The following is a 20981-nucleotide window of genomic DNA, read 5'->3' on the forward strand; positions in this document are numbered from 1 at the left end:
ACTCCTTGTGTACACTATTAAACTCACTTTTGCCAAAACAGGGTTACTGCATGCTTGCTTTCGTAGTCTAATAATTGGCATGGGTGAACTGTCTTAGGGCTATTTTAATGATACCACTTCATGTAGTAAAGATAGAGCGTACAGGCACATTCTTTACCACTGTTTTACTAGCAGTGACATAATTGTAATATCTTTCAGCAGGTGATCCACTTCACTGTTTTCTGACAACTCATGTTCTAAGGTCATATTCAAAAGAGAAGAGCTGATCTCACTTCTGCTGCAATAGTAAATGCTGGTTTAATGCCATTATTCTGCATTGACAGTCATGAAAAAAAAGCCTAAATGGAATTAAAGAAATAAGGGAGGTGATGAGATTGAAAACCATAAAATATGGGCTTTTCCCATCAGTTTAAGTGCAAATACAGTGGTAGCTGGAATTCTGTGCCAAGGTGAGGACATGGCAAAGCAGCATTGTGCTGTGTCTGAGGTGATCCTAGTGAAGGCTTTAGCACAATTTATATAATCATGGGATTCTCTGTAACAGCAGCTGGACAAAGTTTGCATGAAGATATTCTGAAATACCTGCCTCAGCACAATCTTCCTGCCTGTCTTCTGTGCTGGGACATCTGGGATGCGTAATAACATCTTTCAAGGCAGCTTCCACTGTCTTGTAAATCTGGGGCTTTTAGGGCCCCTTTGCTCCATCCTGATCTTTATGTGTATTATCAAGGCCTGGAGCAGGGAATGAAACAAAGGCATATATTTTGAATTAGAGTTTATTTTATTTATACATTTATTTGTCTTTTTCTATTAGCATAGCTCAATTTTCATAGGAACAAAAGAAATCCATTAATCTGTTTAATGGGAAAGAAATTTGTTTCTTTTGGCTTCTGGGCATCTGTTCAAAGCTGGCCCCACTGAGTGCCTGTAGTCTGTGATTATCTAGGTGATGATGCTGCACTTCCAGCTGGTTCATCTATCTGTACAGGGCTCAGACATTTGTAGGCTGTAAGGTTTCCACCCTCACATTTCAGCATATGTTCAGTCACTTTATGGCTGATTATAGCTCAGCAAATAGTTTATAATGAATAACTTACTCAACTCATTAAACTTGCTTTCTTCTTGTGGCATATCCTCCCGAACACTGGGCTTTCTTTGAAATGTGTCTCTGAATCAGGATGATTTAACCAGTTCCTATAGCAGTGGGTAGATTCAGAAGAGTGCTTTGGATGAATTCACTAATCAAAAACTGTTGATTAGTTAATTGCTCAAATAAATTATACACTATTGTCTCTGCTCCCTGCCTGTTTATATGCTAGTGTAAGTCTTCCTTATTAACTTAAGAGAGTAATTATGGAATCAGTGCCACTGAAGCTTCAGTTCAAGGTAACCTACTTCAGCACAAACCCAGCTGTTAGCCTGTTCTTTTGGTTGTTCTTTAGAGTCAAGCCTTTATCAGCACAGGAAAATGCATAAAGGCATCTTCATGCCTTCTAATTTTGGACTCAGTTATTATCTTAAGAATATCATAGTAGTTAGTTAGAATATCATAGTACTTAATATCAAACTACTCTATAAACATTTTAAGAAGGAAAGAAGCTTAATAAGAAGACAAAATGTCCACAGAACTTCAGTAATCCAGTCTAATCTTAATAAAACAGGAATATTTAACAGCTCCATCTGCTGAGTACATTAACTCAAACAGCAGGAAGAAAATCCTCAAATTTCTTTCTGAGAGGCAGGGGTTCTTCAGATTAATAAATTTTTTTGAGACCAGTAGGCATTGTGCCAACAATATTACAAATTGGAATCTAGCGATGATTAAATTATGAAGTTGGTCCAGCAGATTTGTGGAAGACAAACAAATTAAATCAATGAGAAGCTGCATCTGCTCTGGTAAGAGAGGACTGCTATGTGTGGGAGCCAGAACAATGTCTTGGGTTCTGCCAGCAAATGCAGAAAAGCTGAAGTTCTTCTACCAGCTAATTATTTTTTCACATAAATAATCAGTCATAAATGTAGTGACAAGCCAAGAATTGTGTACAAATATGTTGATTTTATGGGAAATTATTATCTCTTTGTAATTTGTAGATATGCTTTTCTAAAATTCTTTACAATATTTTATGAAATCACAGTATTGTGCCCAATAGAATGTAAGAGTAAAGCAATTGATCCCAGAAGTGTTTTACTTAAGTGATAAAGCATTAACTGTCCTCTTTAGGATTTTTTGGTAATACAATTAATAGTATTGTTGTGTTGTGAAAGGAATTAATTCAGACAAAAGAGAAGCATTGGTATGAATTACCCTTTGGAATTGCCTGTAACAGACCTGCTACCAGAATGGTTTAAAAACAGTACCTGAGAATGATAGGGGTGGAATAAAATTACTCTGCCTTGAATGATGGTTTGCAGTATTTAGCTAAAATTCTTGAGTAAAGCTGGCTATGCTGGACTGTCCTATGTCTTTTACTATTGTCAAGCCTGAAGTGATGACCATTTAAAGGCATTTTCATTCTAGACCTTTCCTACTGAGATTTGGGTTTGTAATGCACACTGAAGTCCTAGGAAACAGAGATATGATCATGGGCCTTTCTGGCACCTGACCTGCTGAGGAAAATAAAAAAGCAAAAAGGCTCACACAGATTTTTTTAATAGAGTTTACAGTTGGGCAGTTTTCTCCCTTGTGCAAAATTTCCATTAGCACCTGTGCTCAGATAGAATGTAACTGTTTTCCAGTCCCTTTTTATACTATACAATGAAGCTGACAGACTTCAAGTTATGTTTAAATCTGTCAGGAAATCATTCTGAGTCCCCAAATGTATCCCTTTTCCTGCCTGTGTCCTGGTAGAGCTGCAGCAGGGAGGTGACTCAGCTGTTGTTTCATTTTTGGGTTTCTGACAAGTGAGGTGTTTGCCAGTTATGCAGTTGTTCACTGGTTGTTTTTCTTGGCCACTGTCCCCCATGTACCAATATGAGACACCATGTCTTGGCAATTTCTTTTGGGATTGCTGGACAGGTTCCAATCAAGTGCAGGGTGCTGAACATGATGCATGTTCTCCCTGCTCACACTCCCTGAGGCTGCATTTCTCAGAGAGAATGGAGATGATCTTTAAAAATATGAGGGAATAAAGTAAATTTTCTTGAGTTAATAAAGGAGTATGTCTTGTTGAGACTGGAAGTAGGACTTTGTTGATCTTCCTACTTCCTTCATTTGGTTGAAGGTTTAGTGATCATCATGGCAAGTTTCTGCTCTTTATCACACAGTGTTTCAGATTTGGCACAGTCACATGGCAGAAGGTGCAAGTGAACTCACAAGCTTACAAAATCCAGTGTCCCTTTCAGTGCCAGCACCTTAAAATTTTATAATTTTATCTCAGAAAATAGATTTCTTGCACCAGACAGCATCTTGCAACCTTTCTCTTCAGAGAAAAGTAAATTTGAGGTATTTGAAAAAAGTATTAGGATTGTTTAACTTTGTGCAGTGCCCTTGACTTCAGTTAAATATGTCCCAAAGACACTTGTTTCAACATTAAGCTCTGCAAACCCCACCAGCTGGGACTTTTTGCATACAACCCGCAAGCTGTGTTAATAATGGAAGTTAAAAAAAAATTCCTGTGGAGTTGCTCCATGCTTGCTTTCTTATTTTTTGCAATGTGGTTGTGACCCCACAGTTCATTTATTCCTCAAAAGCAATGAGGCAGAAGCACATGGGTGCTGATGCCAACCCTTCCTTACAGATCTTGGCTCTCTGCAGGTGAGCAGCTGATAGAAAATCTTCTCAAACAGACAGTGTAGGCAAAGTGATTATTTAACTAAACCAGTGAGATCTCTCATCATCCCAGAAACATGAAATATGAGAAAAGAAGAACTGAGGGAGATTTTGTGATTCTTACACTTTTTTGTCTTCTTTTTTTTTTATGTTTTAATCACACATTTTAATCTGACCTTGAAAAAAATCCCTCACTGATGCAAAGGAGTAGGCATAGGCTTTTCTTCAGGCTCTCTTTGGAAGGGTTATAAGGAGTTAAGCTGGTTTTTTTAAGCTGGCTTCTTTTGCTCTGTAAGTGCTTGTTAAAACTTTGTTTTTCAGCTAGTGATCTTTGCATCAGTGACATTGCATGTGCAGCATTAACAAGAATTAATAAAGAAAACTTCTATTTTTGAAGGAGAAAGTTGCCAAAATTCAGATAATTTAGACATCTCATGCATTTTTTTTTCACAGAAATTATTAGTAACTTTTCTTCTACAGAACAGTCAACAAATTCAAAACTTCTGCTTGTAAAAGTGCTCTGATTGGATGTGTATTCAAATCTCATGCATTTGTATCAACATCAAAAGCAATTTTTTTCCAATTATGGGTATAGGAGTTGCACCCTACAAAGCAATAAAAGAAAGAAGAGTGACATTACTGCTCTGTAACAGAACAAGACAAAGCAAAGAAAAATCCCTAATTAATCTTCAAGTGAATGCTCTGCTTGAATATATAATCATTTTGTCCTTACACTAGATTGTAGAAGTTACTACTGGCTATAAATATGGGGATTTTTTTTACTTTTCATTCTTAATTCCACTTTCTCTACTCAGTGGTTTCACTCATTCAAGTTCTTTAGATCAAGAATAAGCATGGCTCAGGCCAGAAAACAAATGACATGTCAGGGTAAAAGAGCCTCCCAACAAGAGCAGGAGAGTACAGTCATACAGCCCTTAAAGTCTCAAAGGTGGTGCCATGACTGGGGATCCTCATCCTATTTGCTGTGTCTCCAAACCTGGCTGAAGTGGCAATGAAGAAAGATTGCTCATGGCAAACCAGTCTTTGGATGGCTGAGGCCTATATTTGCTCCTCTAGACCCATCACCCTCTGTCTTCAAATAAGCTGGGCTCTGTCCCAGACAAACCAGGATTTAACCATTAAGCAGATGTACAAAATCCTCTTTAATATTAAATGGGGATGCTGAGATTGATGGTACCTTTGCACAGCAGTGCATACTGAAATTTCATTTGCTCACACCAGTGAGGCCAGCTGTGTCTGACAGACTCATTCTTCTCACCTTCAGGTTCTAATGGGCTGCATTTTAGTAAGCTTACCCAAGTGGTGTGTTTAACCTTTTTTTTTACTGAAAGAGTGTGTTATGAAGTCATCACTAGGCCAAGATCTGAATAAGTCTTGGATATCTTCCTGTTTTGTCTCTCACAATATAACCCTGAAACCTTTTGAGTTATCAGGTCTGGTATGAGCCGGTACATATCTGAAGTCAAGTCTGTTATAGAATTCACAAGAAGTGCCCAGCTGGGAAGAGCAGAACAGAAACCCTTTCCATTTTGTCTTTCACTTTCTGTTCATAACATAATGTTTCTTTTTCCTTAAGAAATAGCAAACAGAAGAAAACCCCATCAAACACAAAACTCATAAAAATTCCTTCAGACGCAAGCAAAATAAAAATCAACAAAATATTAAATTTTTTGGGGGGTTGCTATGGGTGCCACTGTAAGTGAGGTGCCAGGAAAAGTTCTGTTTGTGTGTGATGCAGCCTTCATGGTGATGGCTTTGTCTCAATTAGTTGTTTATTTAAGAGGAAAACATCTTTCGCTTTTGGTACTGTGGGCAAGTTGTCTGTAAAAGCTACCAAAGAATACAACATACAAATGTCCCAAAAAGGAGATAAAATCAGTTATTTTCTTCTGCTATTTAAAGTGTTCCTGACCCTGAAACATATTTCTCTAAGGCCAATGAAATTAGAAAAATGTAAATGTTGTACAAAAAGAGGATCAGATCCATAAACTGTCTGTGTCTGCTCCTATTAGGACATTATTAATGTAATTCAGTGAAGGACTGGCTGTTGCCCATGTGAAGTATTTGTTTATAGTTTTTTTGAAATCCTGACCATCTGAAAGATGGAGAAGCACTAGAAAATACACTGCCAGTCCTGGACCAAACCCATCGAGATAATTAACATCAAAGCTTGGTATTTCCATCAAACTTGATGACTTCAGGGCTTCTTAAGCAAACCAGTGCCCCAACTATAGAAGCAGCAAGTAAGAGTTTGTTTAAAAGCCCAAGTACTCATTTAATTAACTTATTTAGATCAATTTAGATTGCCAGTCTGTACCACTGCTTTTGTAAGGCTTAGTCTTCTGACTTGGATACATGTCAGTCATGTTGAATGATAGCAGTAGTGGAGTGAAAGCTGTGCCCAATGGACTCTGGGGGCTTTAAAAATGAACCAAAGCTCTTTCCAAAGGCAGAGGCAGCAGGAAAGTTGATCCTTTTTCCTCATGGCTTGGCTCCAGTTTTTCTCCAGGAGGCCTGAATGGATTCAGCAAGCCAGTCTGGATCTTTCCAGAGATCACTAGATGGGGGCTCCAGGCAGAAAGTGGAAATATTCTGGCCTGTAGATTCCCAAACCCAGGCCAATGACCACTGACAAAGACATGCCCAAGTCCCAGTGTAGCACCTGTGTTGTTGACTCCTTCTGTCAGGGAAAATGACAGCTTTAGATGGATAACTGTTGTAAGCCTTTTCTCATATTGCTACAGTGCTGGAAACATTAGCGACTATGAAATCAGCCGTCCTCTGATCTTGCATTTTGTTTATTTGCACAGAGACGTAATGCCTAAATTAATGAACAAATCACTTAAAACACAAAGTAGAATGGAAGGATTGTCAGGAAAGAACACCATGAAGTTTCAACATTATTTATAGGAAACTGGCGAGAAATTGTTTTGCAGCTCTTCATTTAATGGAGAGTTAAGGATTTGGAATAAAATACATCGAGTTTAATGACATTTTTCTCCCCTATAGTACAAGCTGGGGAGAAGTGAGATTGTGGCGTGGGTGACATTGTGTTAAATAGTTTGGCAGTTACTGGTTTCAACTGAGACATTTATGACACCATCTCTGAAATGTGAAATGTTTTCCTCCAGGTAAAACACACTTGTGTTCTTCACACTTTTGAAGAAAAGTGCTTAGAAAGGAATTATCATATTTGTTTTATGTTACTGCAATGTTAATGTAAACAATCTAATTTGTGATGGGAAAAAAGTGTGAGAGATTACTGTATAGTGATTCTGAAACCATTTTGGCATTTTGGTTTTTCCAGATTTAATTGTGGGTGCATTTGGAGCTGGAAAAGCAGTTGTTTACAGGTATGTGGTAAATACAATGGATTTGTATTTATTTGGATTTGGTATTGCAGAGTTTTGGTGGGAGATATTAAAATTTAAAAATTCCATATTCCTATTTCCCTGTTGCAGTGCGTAAAAGGTGGTCATTAGAGATGATAAATTAAACATCTTTTGAGAAACAAGTGGTTTTTTCCCATGCTCAAGCCCTGTAATTTTTAATGAAAATTTCCATTCTTAGGCTTAGCTCAAACAGTTTCTAGAATGTTTGACTCTTTAGTTAATTTTAAATAAGAAATTTAGAAGGCATGGGGTTGAAAATTAATTTCTTTCCTGGGGAATTGGTGCTACTAAGAAATTTAAAGTGACCAATCTTCAGAGATTGTGTATGTTAAGACATGAACCATTTATTGAACATAAAGACTGCTACTTTTAGCCTCAGTTTAAAAAAATGCACAAGATCCCACTTTACAAAACAAAAAGTTGTTGCTGACTATGGAGTTTCACTAAATGCACTTTTTGATGAGATGTAAAATTTGAAGCTGCCAAATACATAGACATTTACATAAAATCTGCTAATGCTCTCTTAGTCCAGCCATGCTGGGAGCTGATTTCATTTAAGCATTCACCATCCATTGCTACAAAATGTGGTCATGTTTCTGATTCCTGTCTGGCTGCTTCTTGTCTGTATTCCCAACAGCACCTGACTGAGAAAATGCATGTTTTGCTTCCCAACTGAATGTTTGTAACAGCATAAGAATTTTATAGAACAGGAATGTTCACTCATCTTATCTAACGCTGTAGGTGCAGTGAGAAGTCCTGATTTTCCTTCTGTGCTGTGAAAGAATCATGCAAATACTTTGCAATTCCATGAGTGACTGCACAGGATAAAGCATTGAAGAATTAGATCCACTGTGTACTTTCAATAACAATAAAATGTGTTCTATGTAATTTAATAAAGTGAATAGCAGGAGGCCATTTCCTGGCCAGAATGTATCAAATATGCAACTTGTCATACTGTTAAAATAGAGTTTTATTACTGAAATTTTCTAGGCAAGAAAAGGTTTTCCCTGTTGCACAAAAGTGAAGAGAGTAATTTTATTTTTTCATGTCTTGCTGAAGTAATATAAAGAAGTAATCATAAAAGCTCACATGTGGATTAAAATATCAGGAAAGTTAGAAAATGGTGATTGTGTAAGTTACTGTAAATAGTATTGCTGTCTTAATCAGAATCTGGACGCATACTTGTTATTATTTGTCTTCTAAACTGCTTGCAGTTATAGATTATCACTTAATAACAGCCTCAGAAGGACGGTTTCTGTCCCCAGAACTGTATATTCATGTACTCAGCACAATTTACTGGTGATTATTCCTGATTTACAAAGTCAGTTGACTCCAAGAAATGTCAGACAGAGTTTGCTTCATTATTGGCCCAAGACAGTCTACCCCAACTTCTACTTTAACCAAATCATGTTTATTTCTTTTAAGAGTCTTGAAACAGACATTGTAATTTGGAATATATCATTATTAATGGAGACAGTACAGAATAAACCTGCAAGATGGCCAGAGAACTGCTGTAAAACCCAAAAAGGCAAATTCTGGTCCTTTGAGAAAACTCAGTGCGATGAAATGTGTCTGATGTGCCTCAGTCCTGGGACACATCTATTACTTAACCATAGGGTACAGTTTCTGTGATGTGTTAACATGAGAATTTTTTTGTGAATCTCAGTAGGATTCTGATGGGGAAAAAAAAAGGTTCTTTTGGCTATGAGCAGCATCATAAAACTGTGTTCTCCCAAGTAACCCTACAACTCTGGCTTCTTTGCAGCCAACTCAGTTCAGTGTTTTCTCTGCTGCAACTTAGGTGCTAATGTGCTCCTTCTGAATGTGGTGAACCTTATTTCTATCTCCCAGAGCCAGACCTGTTGTGACAGTGAATGCTCATCTTATTCTGAACCCCATGATTGTGAATCCAGACAATAAAACCTGTCAGCTCCCCGACTCTCAGCTTTTGGTGGCCTGGTAAGTCCATGATTACTCAAAAAATATTCTTATCCTCTTTCTCAGATAACTTCCTGTTCCTTAATTTTATTGCAGCTCTTTGTTGAATGTTTTCAAAGTTCAAAATGCTGAAACATGCTCTGAGCACAACAAAATCCCCCTACATAGAAATCTTTTTGGTATTTTCCAGTACTTAGCAGATTGTCTAACTCATTGTGGTAGGTAAATTTGAGTCCTTTGATACACTGAGTCTCATTCTGCATAGGAGGATGCTCAGCTCCTGGGCAAGCTGCAAAGTCATATGCAATGTTTGGATGAATGAAACATGAAACAGCTAAAATGGAAAAAACAGAAAACACAGTCATCTGTTTGTTGACAAAATGTAACAGTGAAAGTGATGCAGAGCAGGTGGGCCCTCCATTTTCTCTTGGAGAAAGACAGATCTTAGTCCTTTGTGGAAGAGAGAAGGTATCTGGCTGGCCATACAGAGAGAAGTTCACAGGATGTTGTTTCTGGCTGTCTTTGGTCAGAGGAAGTTTTTTTTAGCACATCACACAGGACAATGTTTCAACCATCCTTAAAAGAGAAACTCTTAACCACAGTAGCATTTAACTTGAAAAGAAAAAACAAAACAAAACAAAACAAATCAACATAAAAGCTAATTTAAAAAAATTTAAGATCAATTACAAGTACAGAATGCTTGCAGGACATGTGGAGGCCAACTAATAGCATGTAACACCACATAAAGGCACGTTTACTGCACTAGAAAAAAGTCACTTTGAAAGGACCCCAGGAACAGTTGACAAAAAGAGGCTATTACAAATACATAAGATACTGTTTAAAAGTGAAAATCATAACAAATGAGGAAGCTAAAATCAAAACAGAGCATAAACACGTGCAAGTTGAATATAAAATGGTAGCAAGTCTTGCCAGAGAGTCTGTGAGGAACAGATTTCTAAGATGTAAAAACATTAGAAGCAGGAAGCCTGCCAGGAAGTGGGATGAACAAAAACAATATTAAGGTGTAAAGGAGGACTCCAGAAGATAACATGAATGAGAAATTTTGCACTGCTTTTAAAGCAAAGATGGTCAGAGTATTTCCTCACATTGGAGACATTCTTTACAGGATATGAGTCCTAAAAATCATCTCAAATGCAAGATTCAGCAAGAGAATCTTAAAGAATCTTAAAATTAATTGATACATATGAACTGTAAAAGATAATCATGAGAAGCATTTCATTTAAGAGCCATGGAGGCTTTTAAAGGAACTAAACTTTGATACACTTAAACCAATAAATAAGTGGGCTTCCAAAGCATATGGGATGGGGGGAGGTCAAGAGATTTTCACTCTTGCAGTCTTCTTTTACACTTTATGGATTTCTCATATTTTTATCATGCTCCTCATTTCTACATCCAGTGTAGAAAATTGCCCATCTACAGAGCAATGTAGAAGGCACTTGATGGAACTATAAAAACCCAGAACTTTACAAAGCTTTGGCCTTTCTGGAATCTTTTTGATTCAATTATCTTGTGTTTTAACAGTTGATGCAAAAAAACAAAAATTAAATACAGACACTTGGTTGAAGCATGTTCATTGACCCCAATTATGTTGTTTCACAACTCCAGAGTTTAAGACTTTAAAAAAATGCTTAATGTCATAATAGAAAAGATTTTGGAACCATAAAGTTAACAACAGGTATTGAAAGAAAAAAGGTGGTTTTTTTGCACAAGAGGAAGAAAATCTCTCTTAAAAAACATTCTTGCTCCGAGATATTGTTTAAAAAAGGAAGGAAGAAATGCATACTCCTTTAACACATTTTTTGGGGTTTTTTTTATTTCTCCGCTACAATAAGCCAGGAGTTTGGTTCATATCTACAAAGCTTTAATAGGAGCATAATTTAATTTCTGTCTGCTTTATTTTAAAATAATGCTCCCTAAAGATTTAGTTCATGTTATGAAATGACTGAAGAGCAGCTGCTATTTTCCACACTGTAATTTTTTTTCCTTAGTTGATATAAGCTTGTATTGTACATATGAAAACAATTAGTAGGAAAACTCCAACAGGCAAAGAATTCCTCAGTCCCATGGGACAGATTTCTGTATCTCTTAGCCAGCTGTGCAACTTGTATAAAACTCTACTGACTGACACTGCAGAATTAGAATGAAAGGAAACCTCCTACCAGAAAAGCTTCAGGAAGTGTGCGTGCATGAATAATGTGGATTATTGTACGTTTCCAAGTATTAGGAAAATATTATTTCTGCCATGATATAAATTGCAAAGCTGAAGCAGCAGAGGAAACATGCACAAAAACCTCATTTTTATTCACAGCTCAAGGAGAATTGTCCTGAACTTTTAGAATCATATAATTCGTTCTCTGCTGTGTGTAAAATGTGGCTGTTTCTGAGTTTCCAATACTAGCAAATCTGGAACAAATTCTGCAACTTTGAAAGTATTAAAGAATATGGAAAAAGAGTTTATTTTCCCCTAAAGTGTGAAAAATGCAAGTTACTATCTGTAAAAAGAGGTAAATACATTAAATATTTTCATTTTTCAAAACCTCTTTCCTCATCCTATGATTTATTGTGTTCAAGATTGGGCTCTAGCTGTCAGGAGATCTAATTTATCTATGCATTGGTATTTTTATTACCATTTGAGGTCTGATTATCCATTAGCTACCTCATATATTTTTTCTTAAATTGCATCTACAAAAGTTTTTTACTCACCTCTCACTGATGTAAGGTGAATATTGTTAATTCCATTTTGTAGAGGAGCAATAAGTGAGAGAAGTTACCTGACTTACCAAAAATTGCATAGAAGTGTCCAACCATGAGAAAAAGTCAATTTGTAGCATATATTGTAGAATATATTTTGTATATATATGTTTATATATGGTTTTTTAATATTTGTAGACTATATTTTTTTATTTGTAAGTGCTTTTCATGTTTGGATGTCTGATTTGAAATATAGGCTATCTACCTCTGTAAACCCAGTAAAACCAGAAGCAGAGAGCTTAAAATTTCTGATCTTCAAGTTCATACTAACAAAAAATACTTGGAAAACAATGTAGTTCCTTTATCTCCAAATTTCTTACTATTCAAGTAGTAATAAAATATTTATGATCTTGTGTCAGCTAGATTCAGTAAATGAGACATTTTTTGCATACACTTTTTTAAAAGCTGAATACAAAATTCCTATCAAAGAGATAAACTTCCAAAATAATATTTCAGCAATTCATATCTGCATAGGTTAGATTTGCTCCTTTCTGCTGCTGGTATTTTCTTTTCTCATTGACCTAATTTGAAAGAGAATGTGGTTGGTGCCCCATGGATATGGACCTAGGGGTCATTGTTGAGATGAATTTGTGTGAGATTTTCCAAAGACTGTTGGCCAGCCTGACCCCATGAGTGGGACAGCAAAGCCATATGGCCAACAGTCAGAAGATGGATAGCTCACTCCTCAGGGGTCGTCAGGGGGGGTAGGCAGGTGGTGTCACTTGTCACCAACACAGCTGAGGTGCTGTACAGGAGACCTCTGTGCCAGGTTTTAGCTTCAGTACCCCTAGAGACACCCAAAGGGCAGTCACTTGTTCTATCCAGCAGCCCTAGTGCTCCTGCACCTTGGCCATGCAATGTAACTTAGCCATGAGAAGCCTTCAGCACTAAAACTCTGTGTTGGTCACTGGATTAGACTTGGCCATAACAAAATCTAAATGCAAGGCAAGAATTAGAACATCACAATAGAAGTGTGTTGTTTTGCTTTTACATATTGTACTTCAAAAAGGAAACTGTTTAAACGTTCATCAGTTAACAATAACAGCTTCTTCTCTTCTGTGGAGGTTTGTGACCTTGCAGGTTGGGTATCAGCCTCACACAGAATGGAAGCCCAGAACATTAAAGCTTACACTGCCTTTCTGCTAAGGCATTTTCCATTCTTTCTCTCCATCTACAATCCTGGGTGCTAAAGAAATCACTAGCAATGACAAATGACACCTGGGAGGAACTGCTAATGTCTTGCTTTTCACTTCCTGAAGTAAGTTTTCTGGTTTTTTTCAGCTGCTAGAGTAGCCATACCAAAATAATTTCTTTCTGGTACTAAGTGCAGTCTAGGAAATATTATACATGGGTAACTAACTTTTCACCACTTCTGGTGATATTAGGTAATTTTATTAGGGTTAACTTTTGAAGAGACTGCTCCCATCTGTGCCAAGAGTATTTTTGAAGAAAGGAATACTTTCAAATTTCTTGTCCTTGTAAAAATAATTTTTGCCTACCTGAAAAACATAAAATTATTTTAAACAAACTGCTTCATTGCCCTGAGATTGTCAGGAAAAGCTCGTGTGTTCAGTTTTAAGGCTTTCCTTCTATTTTGTAACTACATTCAAATACTATTCAAAACATAATCTCATAGTGATGACAGACACAGCAGAATAAATGTGATGTAGGGATCTCTTCAGAGAGATTCATAGCACATAAAAAGTTTGTATGCTTTAGGATGATGGACTACTTCCCATTTGTTTCTTACTTGCTGAAGTTTTCTTCCTTTGATTGTTAATTCTGTTGTTTGGTTGACTGCCCCTACAAGCAAGCTCCAAAGCTCAGTTATTTTATTTCTTACTGTGCCTAGGAGTCAGATCTCAAATCTCTATAAATTCTTTAGACTCTTTTGTAGTCTGTCTTTCCCTCTGCTTTTCTTTTTCTTGATACTAAAACATCCCTCAACATCTCCCCAGCATTTTTCTTGTGGAAGTGATGAGCGAATCTAAATTCATCTTGGTTTGCAATTGAAATCTTTGATGTCTTTAGCACTGTTTCTGAACTAAATAACAAAATCACAAATGTGTGGCAGAATTCTGCTAAAACCATAGTCCTTCCTCTTGTGTGGCCAGAGTGTGGGAGGTTATCCACTCCAGATTTTTGCTTTTTTGCTCTGCTATTCCCTTTTTGACATGCTCTGCTTGGAGTGGAAGGAGTAAATCTTGACTCTTACAGTAATTTTTGAGAACATTACTTCAGTTATCAAATATGTATTATGAATTATTCTGTTCATTGCAGTAAATAAAGCATACACTGAAATTGTTTTGTTTGACAAGTAAAGCATTCCAAGCTACATTTTTGAACACAACCTTTTTCCAAACATGATAGGACAAAATTTCTGTGACTCCTCCAGAGCAAGACAACTGAGTTCAATACATTGGCAGCTCTTGAGTTTACATCTGAGGAAATGCCCTCTTACACTCTGACATGTGGGGCCTGTGAAGTCTGATGTTTAAATTGCATTCATGCAATTACACAAGATTTCCTCATTTTTTTATTTTGGCCTTGTGTATTTGGAAATAATTGGTTCTTCCTGTATTGACTCATAATTGTAAAAAAGAAGGAATATGAAAAATCTGCATTCTCTGCATGGACTGGAATGACTGTTTGAAGGCTACAGTTTAATGGCATTATGCCATTCTTGTTTCTCAAGAAATATTGAAAGAATTTTCCATTAAGCTCATGAGAGTGACACATATGCCAGATGCAGCAGTTTCATTACATCTGCCAGAGGAAGCAAACATGCAATTAGAATGGGATTATGGGTTGGTTTAAGGGTTATGTTAGTGGTTTTTTATCCACTGCATTGGAACATTATTATACAGTATAACAGCAGTGAGGAGATCAAGATCAATGAATAATGCAATTTTTTTTTTAACTCAAGCTGATTTTAATGCTGACCTACAGTTAATTTTCCATATACAAACCAAAACATTTTATGAAGCCATGAAAATTTTCATTAAGAATGATTGATAACCAGAAGCACTTGCAAGAATCTATCACCTGAGCAATTTTGTTACATTATACAGGATTTCATTAGGAATTATGGTATGCAGAACTAAGACTATGTGGCAGATGACAGCAGAAATCAAAAATCAAGAACATCTTTCCAGTGACAGATTTCTTGTTTTGCCACTTGTCAGGGAAGTACGCTCTACTAATTGCACCAACAGGCATAATTAATGCTGTTTCTCATACCATCTAGAGTAATTTGTGAAAACTTTTTCAAAATGCAATTCAGTTAAATATTTATAAAACTTCCACAGATTCCTTACAAAGTGAAACTTGTCTATAATCATTACTTTTTCTGGGTTTTTTAAATTAATTTTTATATAAGTTTAAAGTTCAGATTAGAAGGTATCAGCCAATACAACTATAAAAGGCTTCTCCTGTCAATTGTTGAGTATAACTGCAAATGTGTTGCCAGTCTTACACAGAAATATTTCTTATGGGAAAGGACTCTGCTATGGTTGAGGTGACATTTGTATAATGGTTACAGTTGTGATATGAGTATTTCTAGGCTCAAAAGAGCTTGCTATACATTCAGAACAGGCAAATTAAAAACAATTCACTTATGTTGTGTTCCTTTTTGTGGAATGCATTGCTTTAACATACTAGAAAAAGAATCACCAATTTCTCTATGCTTTGATTTAGGTGATGTAAGTGCCCCTTTCTGCAAAACTTAGCTAATTAAATGCAATGCAGTTTGGTTAGTCTGATGTCAGAAAGATCGAAAAATTTAAGTTTTATGTTTGGAATTAATTGTAGCCTGTTGAAATAATGAAAATCTTACAGTAATGCCAGTGGAACACTTGGTATCCCAAGTGCTTTAATTTGCTGGAAAAGAGCTTGAGCGTTGACAATATGCTCCAAGATTTTTCTGATTTGACCATGATGAACCAGAAAGTATTTCTGCAGACAGCCTCTTACAAAGGTGGTTTCCTGAACTTCAGCATAAAAAAATCCAGCTTTGGCAATAGTGTCAGAAGGGTCATCTCCATGCACTCTTTCAAGAACTGCTGGGATCAGAGAATCTTCTCCATACCTTTGCCAGGAAATATTCAGAGACTGTCTTCTGAATATTCTTCTGTGATTATTAGCAAAGCCTAGGAGACTTCCTGACATATACAGGGAATACCATAGGTAGCTAGATACAATCTCAGTTAACATCTTTTTAAGCAAATTAAAACAAAACTTAAAAGATATGATTTGGGAACTGCTGATTCCCAGGTCAGTCCATTTTCTGCTAATAATGAATTACTTCTCCTTTTTTATATGTAGCTTTACTGTAAGAGTCTGCGCAGATTTTGAAGGTCAAAGTATCTCAGATGAGATAGGTAAGAAATATTTTCTGTTGCTGTAATTTACTCTAGTTCTGCTCCATTTCAAATGTATTTTTTCCTACACTTGTAAAGACAATAGGAGTGAGATCCTCCTCAGGCAAGAAAATGCAGTTTAAAAAAAGTAGATAGATAGATGGATATATGGATATATGCATAGATAGATAGATAGATAGATAGATAGATAGATAGATAGATTAGATAGATAGATAGATAGATAGACAGACAGACAGACAGACAGACGTGTGTGTGTGTGTGTGTGCGCGCGTGTGTGTGTATAAATGCAAACCTTTTATTACTCACTTAAAGGATTTTTTTTTCAGTTTAAGTCATTTTCTAAATAAAACCAAGAATGTACCTTGTTGGAGAAAGTTCTGTTTTGGAAAAATAATAAATTAAAGGGACAGAATTCCTGTACACATAGGATCTGTCAATGAAATAAGAAAGCTTAAATTATACATCCTGCACAATTTGGATCAAAACTTAGTGGGCTTTTAAACAGACAGGCACTTGCAACATGGATTAGTTTTTCTCGGAAGACTTGTCTAGGTTAATGAATTATAATACAGAATGAATTCCTTACTGTTTTATTTCTGTTATATCAATAAGTAATTTATTTATTTGTATCCCTTAGTGCTGAAAGGTGAATTGCAGTTAGATTCATTGAAACAGAAAGGAGCTGTTAAGAGGACCCTCTTCTTTGACTACCATCAGTCACATCATTACTTCTCCATTGTGATAGAAAGACAGAAACAACTCCATTGCCAGGACTTCCTTGTTTATCTCAGAGTAAGTTGTTTAAAATATTTTGGACTTTCATCATTATTTGAGTAGTACCAGGGATTAACTCCAATAATAAAAAGGAGTCACTGGAAAAGGAAGAGTTATCTCCAAAATTACAGAAATGGGATACAAGATAGACTTCATCTCTATGTTCAGTATGTCCAGAGCATTCTGCTACCTTGAAAAAATTCCCTATGTAAATCTTTGGCCGCATCTTTTGTCAATATAAGTAGAAAAGAAGGATTTTGAAGACTGTAGAATTTCTTTATGTAAAAATACATTAATTTCATGCTCTTCTGGAAATTCTGATCAAATACTGCATCTTCTGATATAAAAATGCAAGATTGCTTTCCATTTTTGGTTTTCTTTTTTTTTTTTTTTAATATTCACAGTGCAGTAACAGTAATAAATGAATCATGTTAAATATCATGCCAATTTAGGTTCAAAAGTTTATAAAGGAGTCTTACCAGAAATATTGGCCTAAAATTCATACAGTTTTTAAAATATTTTAAAGATATTTTAAAATTATTTTAGAAAAACTAAAACTATGAAATTGAAGTTGTAAAGGTGAAAGAATCAACACTTCCTCACTTGCAGGTGGGGCTACCTCATGCAATTGAAGTAGATTATTCCAAATCTGATCCAAGAAATGCAGTGGGAGGTGAAATGGAGAAGTTTCAAGCACTATGTAAGGACATATCTAGACAGTTTTAAAGGTGGTTGAATTTTACCATTGCTAAGTCTTATAAATTCTTGGGTATGGTACAAACCAGCAATATTACCTCCACAAATCCACACATGCCCTACCTCCATTTCAAAAGGAAGGGGGGCAGTAGCTGATAGGAGTTGGTTCTGTGTGTCTCTCTTAAACAGCTTCATTTTAGGCTAATGCTTTGAAAAATTTCTGAGTCTACTCAGCTCAGCCAGCTTCTTCCAGATGTGGGGCTGTGGAGGCAATGTGTTCTGGGCATTCCAATTACTGGTGAGTCACTTTGCTTTCCTAATGACACCACATGCAGCCAGAATTTGGCCAGCATCTGTCAAAGAACCATGTCTTACCTTCAATAAAGACCACATCTTTACCTTCAGAAGTCTGAATTTGTTGTCTTTTTATACCAACTGAAATAATCATAGTAAACCATTGGTTTTATTATGTGATTATTACTCACAGGATGAAACAGAATTTAGAGATAAATTATCTCCTATCAATATAAACTTCAATTATAGTTTGGATGAGTCCAGTTTTGAAGATAGTTTGATTGTGAAGCCAATCCTGAACTATTACCAGAAAAACTCACTAGCAGAGCAGGTATGAGTTTTGCATGTTATATTTTCCATATATAAACATGAAAGCATTTACAAATATTATGTGTGTCATCTTCCTTAAAAGAGAAAGCCAGAAATTACATGACAGGGATTTAATTAATACAAAATGTAGATTGAATATAAAACTAGAACAAACATGACTTTCAAGTATTTCCAAAACTTTCTTGTTTTGATTGCCTTCTAGAATATGTAAGCCAAGTTAGTGCGGGAAAGGGACTGAAGATTACATTGTTCTGCTAAGGATATATTTGACCATCTAAATAGTCTCCAAGCTCTTACTACCACATGAAAAGGAACTTACAGAAAGCATAAAAAGATTTATTTCAGTAAAGCAGTGCTAGTGGTATTTAAGACAGGTTAGCAATATTTAGTGATGCAATTTGGACTTTGAGGCATGTACTAACTGTATTATATTTTTTTATTTGGCAATGATACAGGCTTACATTCTGGTTGACTGTGGGGAGGACAACTTATGTATTCCTGACTTGCAACTTTCTGCAGTGCCGTAAGTGAAATAAAATACATTATGCTGTATATACACAGTCCAGACACTGCTAACTGTTGCAACAGAATGATGTAGAACACAGTTCTGTTGTTTACTGTAGCTAATCACTCTTACTTGATTTCCTGATTTTAATTTGTGCATCCGTTTCAGCTATAAAACCAAGAAATGGATGCACAAATTAAAACAAACCACATTCATGATGTTTAATGGTTACCATAGAAAATATAGTTTGCAGGTGTTTGTTAGGCTCTAGTTCTGTGAAAACCAAGAGATTATACAAATTGTTGTTCATAGGAGGTTTCAAGTTTTTTATTTCAGTGTGCCAGTGACTTTGCACTTGGACACAATTCTCCTGAACTCAGTATACAGTGAAGTAAATTAATCTCAAAATAAAATTTTCAAAATATGGCAACAGTTTCTTCTGTGGAGGGAGAAATATGCCAAGCAGGACAAGTGGGGAATGTCTGAGAGTTATCTGACTCTCATCAGAATCAGTCTGTAGCTGTGAAACAAGGGCACAGTGCCATTGCAGGTCTCAGGAGAATATCTGTCATTGTTTGTATTACAGTGGACATGAGGAGATAACTACCACCTTTGTGTCCTCCAGAAAACAATGCTCATGAGACCCTGTGGCAAGTGGTTCCTCCACTAAATGCTTCCTGTTGTTTAGAAAGTAGTCAGGCTCTGAAATTGTTTACCAGTTGCTTTCAAGTTTTGTGATAGTCCATCTTGGCCACAGTGGTGTTTTCTCTTAACCTCTTTTCTACCCAGGTCCTGGTATACTTTTTGATGCTGTCATTTTTATAGAAAATGGGTTTTTTTTGTGTTCACCGAGTGTTTTCCAGAACTAACAGTCTGAGAGCAAAATGTCCTTCTGCTTTATTCATATATAAATCCTAATTGTGCATGTTTTAACTCCTGACAAGTAGTATGTTCTATACAGGGATACAGATCAGCTAATAATTGGAGAAGAAAACTGTGTCATGCTCATAATAAATCCAAGGAATGATGGGGAAGGAGCCTATGAAGCTGAGCTACATATAAAGATTCCACCCGAAGCAGATTACACTGGGGTCGAACGCAACAACAAGGTAAAGTAAAATCAAGATGTTAGTGATAATGACAACTGAGAGCAAGGATAGCCTACATAGGCTGTACCACCTGAAAGCAGCACATAAAGAGGTTCCTTTCAGGAAGGGAGATTCCATTAACTCTCAGCTATCCTTGCTTGCACAGCCCAGGGTAAAGATAAGCCATGCCTCCAAAAGATGGGAAGGACAGGACCATTCTGTTCAGAGCCAGCTCAGGTTCATTCCCATTAACCCAGCTCCTTCCCACTAACTTCTTTATAATACTACACAAATATTGTCACATTTCTTCTAGGAATAGAGGTGTTCACATACCTATTCACAATTCCTATGTTCAGATTTTGAACCAATAAACAATACCAGTAGCAGAAAGTAATACTGCCAAATTCCCTTAGTGCTTCCTTTAGCCTGGGATCCCATGGTACCAACTCCCAGTCAGAGTTAATGAGCCCTGCTGACCCCCAGACACTTGGACACTGCTGTCTCCCCTCACAGCACACCAGTGTTTTACCACTATTAAAGGTGTCCCAGTTTCCAGTATCCTGAATAGTTAGACATTACTGCAGTATAAAATTGACAAAATTACTTTTCCTTGTTGTCAATTCTTTCATGTTATGAATGGACCAAAAATGCAATTAAAATGTAAAATGTGCCAGTGTTCACAGAAGGATTAATGTTGACTGAAGTCTTGCTGAGCTGTACTGAACATTCAGTGTTTTTCCTTTTTGAGTCTGTTTGTTTTTTTAAGAGCAAAGATGAAACCCTATCCTGCAAACAAGCAGAGTGTTCATGTATTCTCTGTTGGACAGCAAGTCTGAATTGCCTCATCTGCACATATATCTCCCAGGCTGTTGCAACATGAGCCTGCTTTTTTCTGTTAGTGCCTGGAATGTTCAAAAGGGCCTCAAGGGTGAGAGTGGGAGAAAGCAAGTTAATTTCCTTTCTGAAGGCAAATGTTTTTAAGGAAGTTGAATTAACTTACAAGGTATTTCCTTATTCTCCTTC

General features: G+C 36.4%; 1 protein-coding gene across 1 annotated transcript in view; it reads left to right on the forward strand.

Moving 5' to 3' along the window:
* ITGA8 (integrin subunit alpha 8) overlaps positions 1 to 20981 on the forward strand; it is a 109851-nt gene that overhangs the window by 35144 nt on the left and 53726 nt on the right. Inside the window, exons 14-20 of the mRNA XM_054273738.1 lie at positions 7098 to 7143; positions 9034 to 9141; positions 16216 to 16271; positions 16909 to 17063; positions 18229 to 18366; positions 18821 to 18888; positions 19832 to 19979. Of these exons, the coding sequence (XP_054129713.1) occupies positions 7098 to 7143; positions 9034 to 9141; positions 16216 to 16271; positions 16909 to 17063; positions 18229 to 18366; positions 18821 to 18888; positions 19832 to 19979 (719 nt within the window). The remainder of the gene's footprint in view (positions 1 to 7097; positions 7144 to 9033; positions 9142 to 16215; positions 16272 to 16908; positions 17064 to 18228; positions 18367 to 18820; positions 18889 to 19831; positions 19980 to 20981) is intronic.

Source organism: Melozone crissalis, unplaced genomic scaffold (assembly GCF_028551555.1).
Source record: "Melozone crissalis strain CALT ecotype California unplaced genomic scaffold, PUWL_Pcris_2 ptg000016l_1, whole genome shotgun sequence".
NCBI classification, from domain to species: domain Eukaryota; kingdom Metazoa; phylum Chordata; class Aves; order Passeriformes; family Passerellidae; genus Melozone; species Melozone crissalis.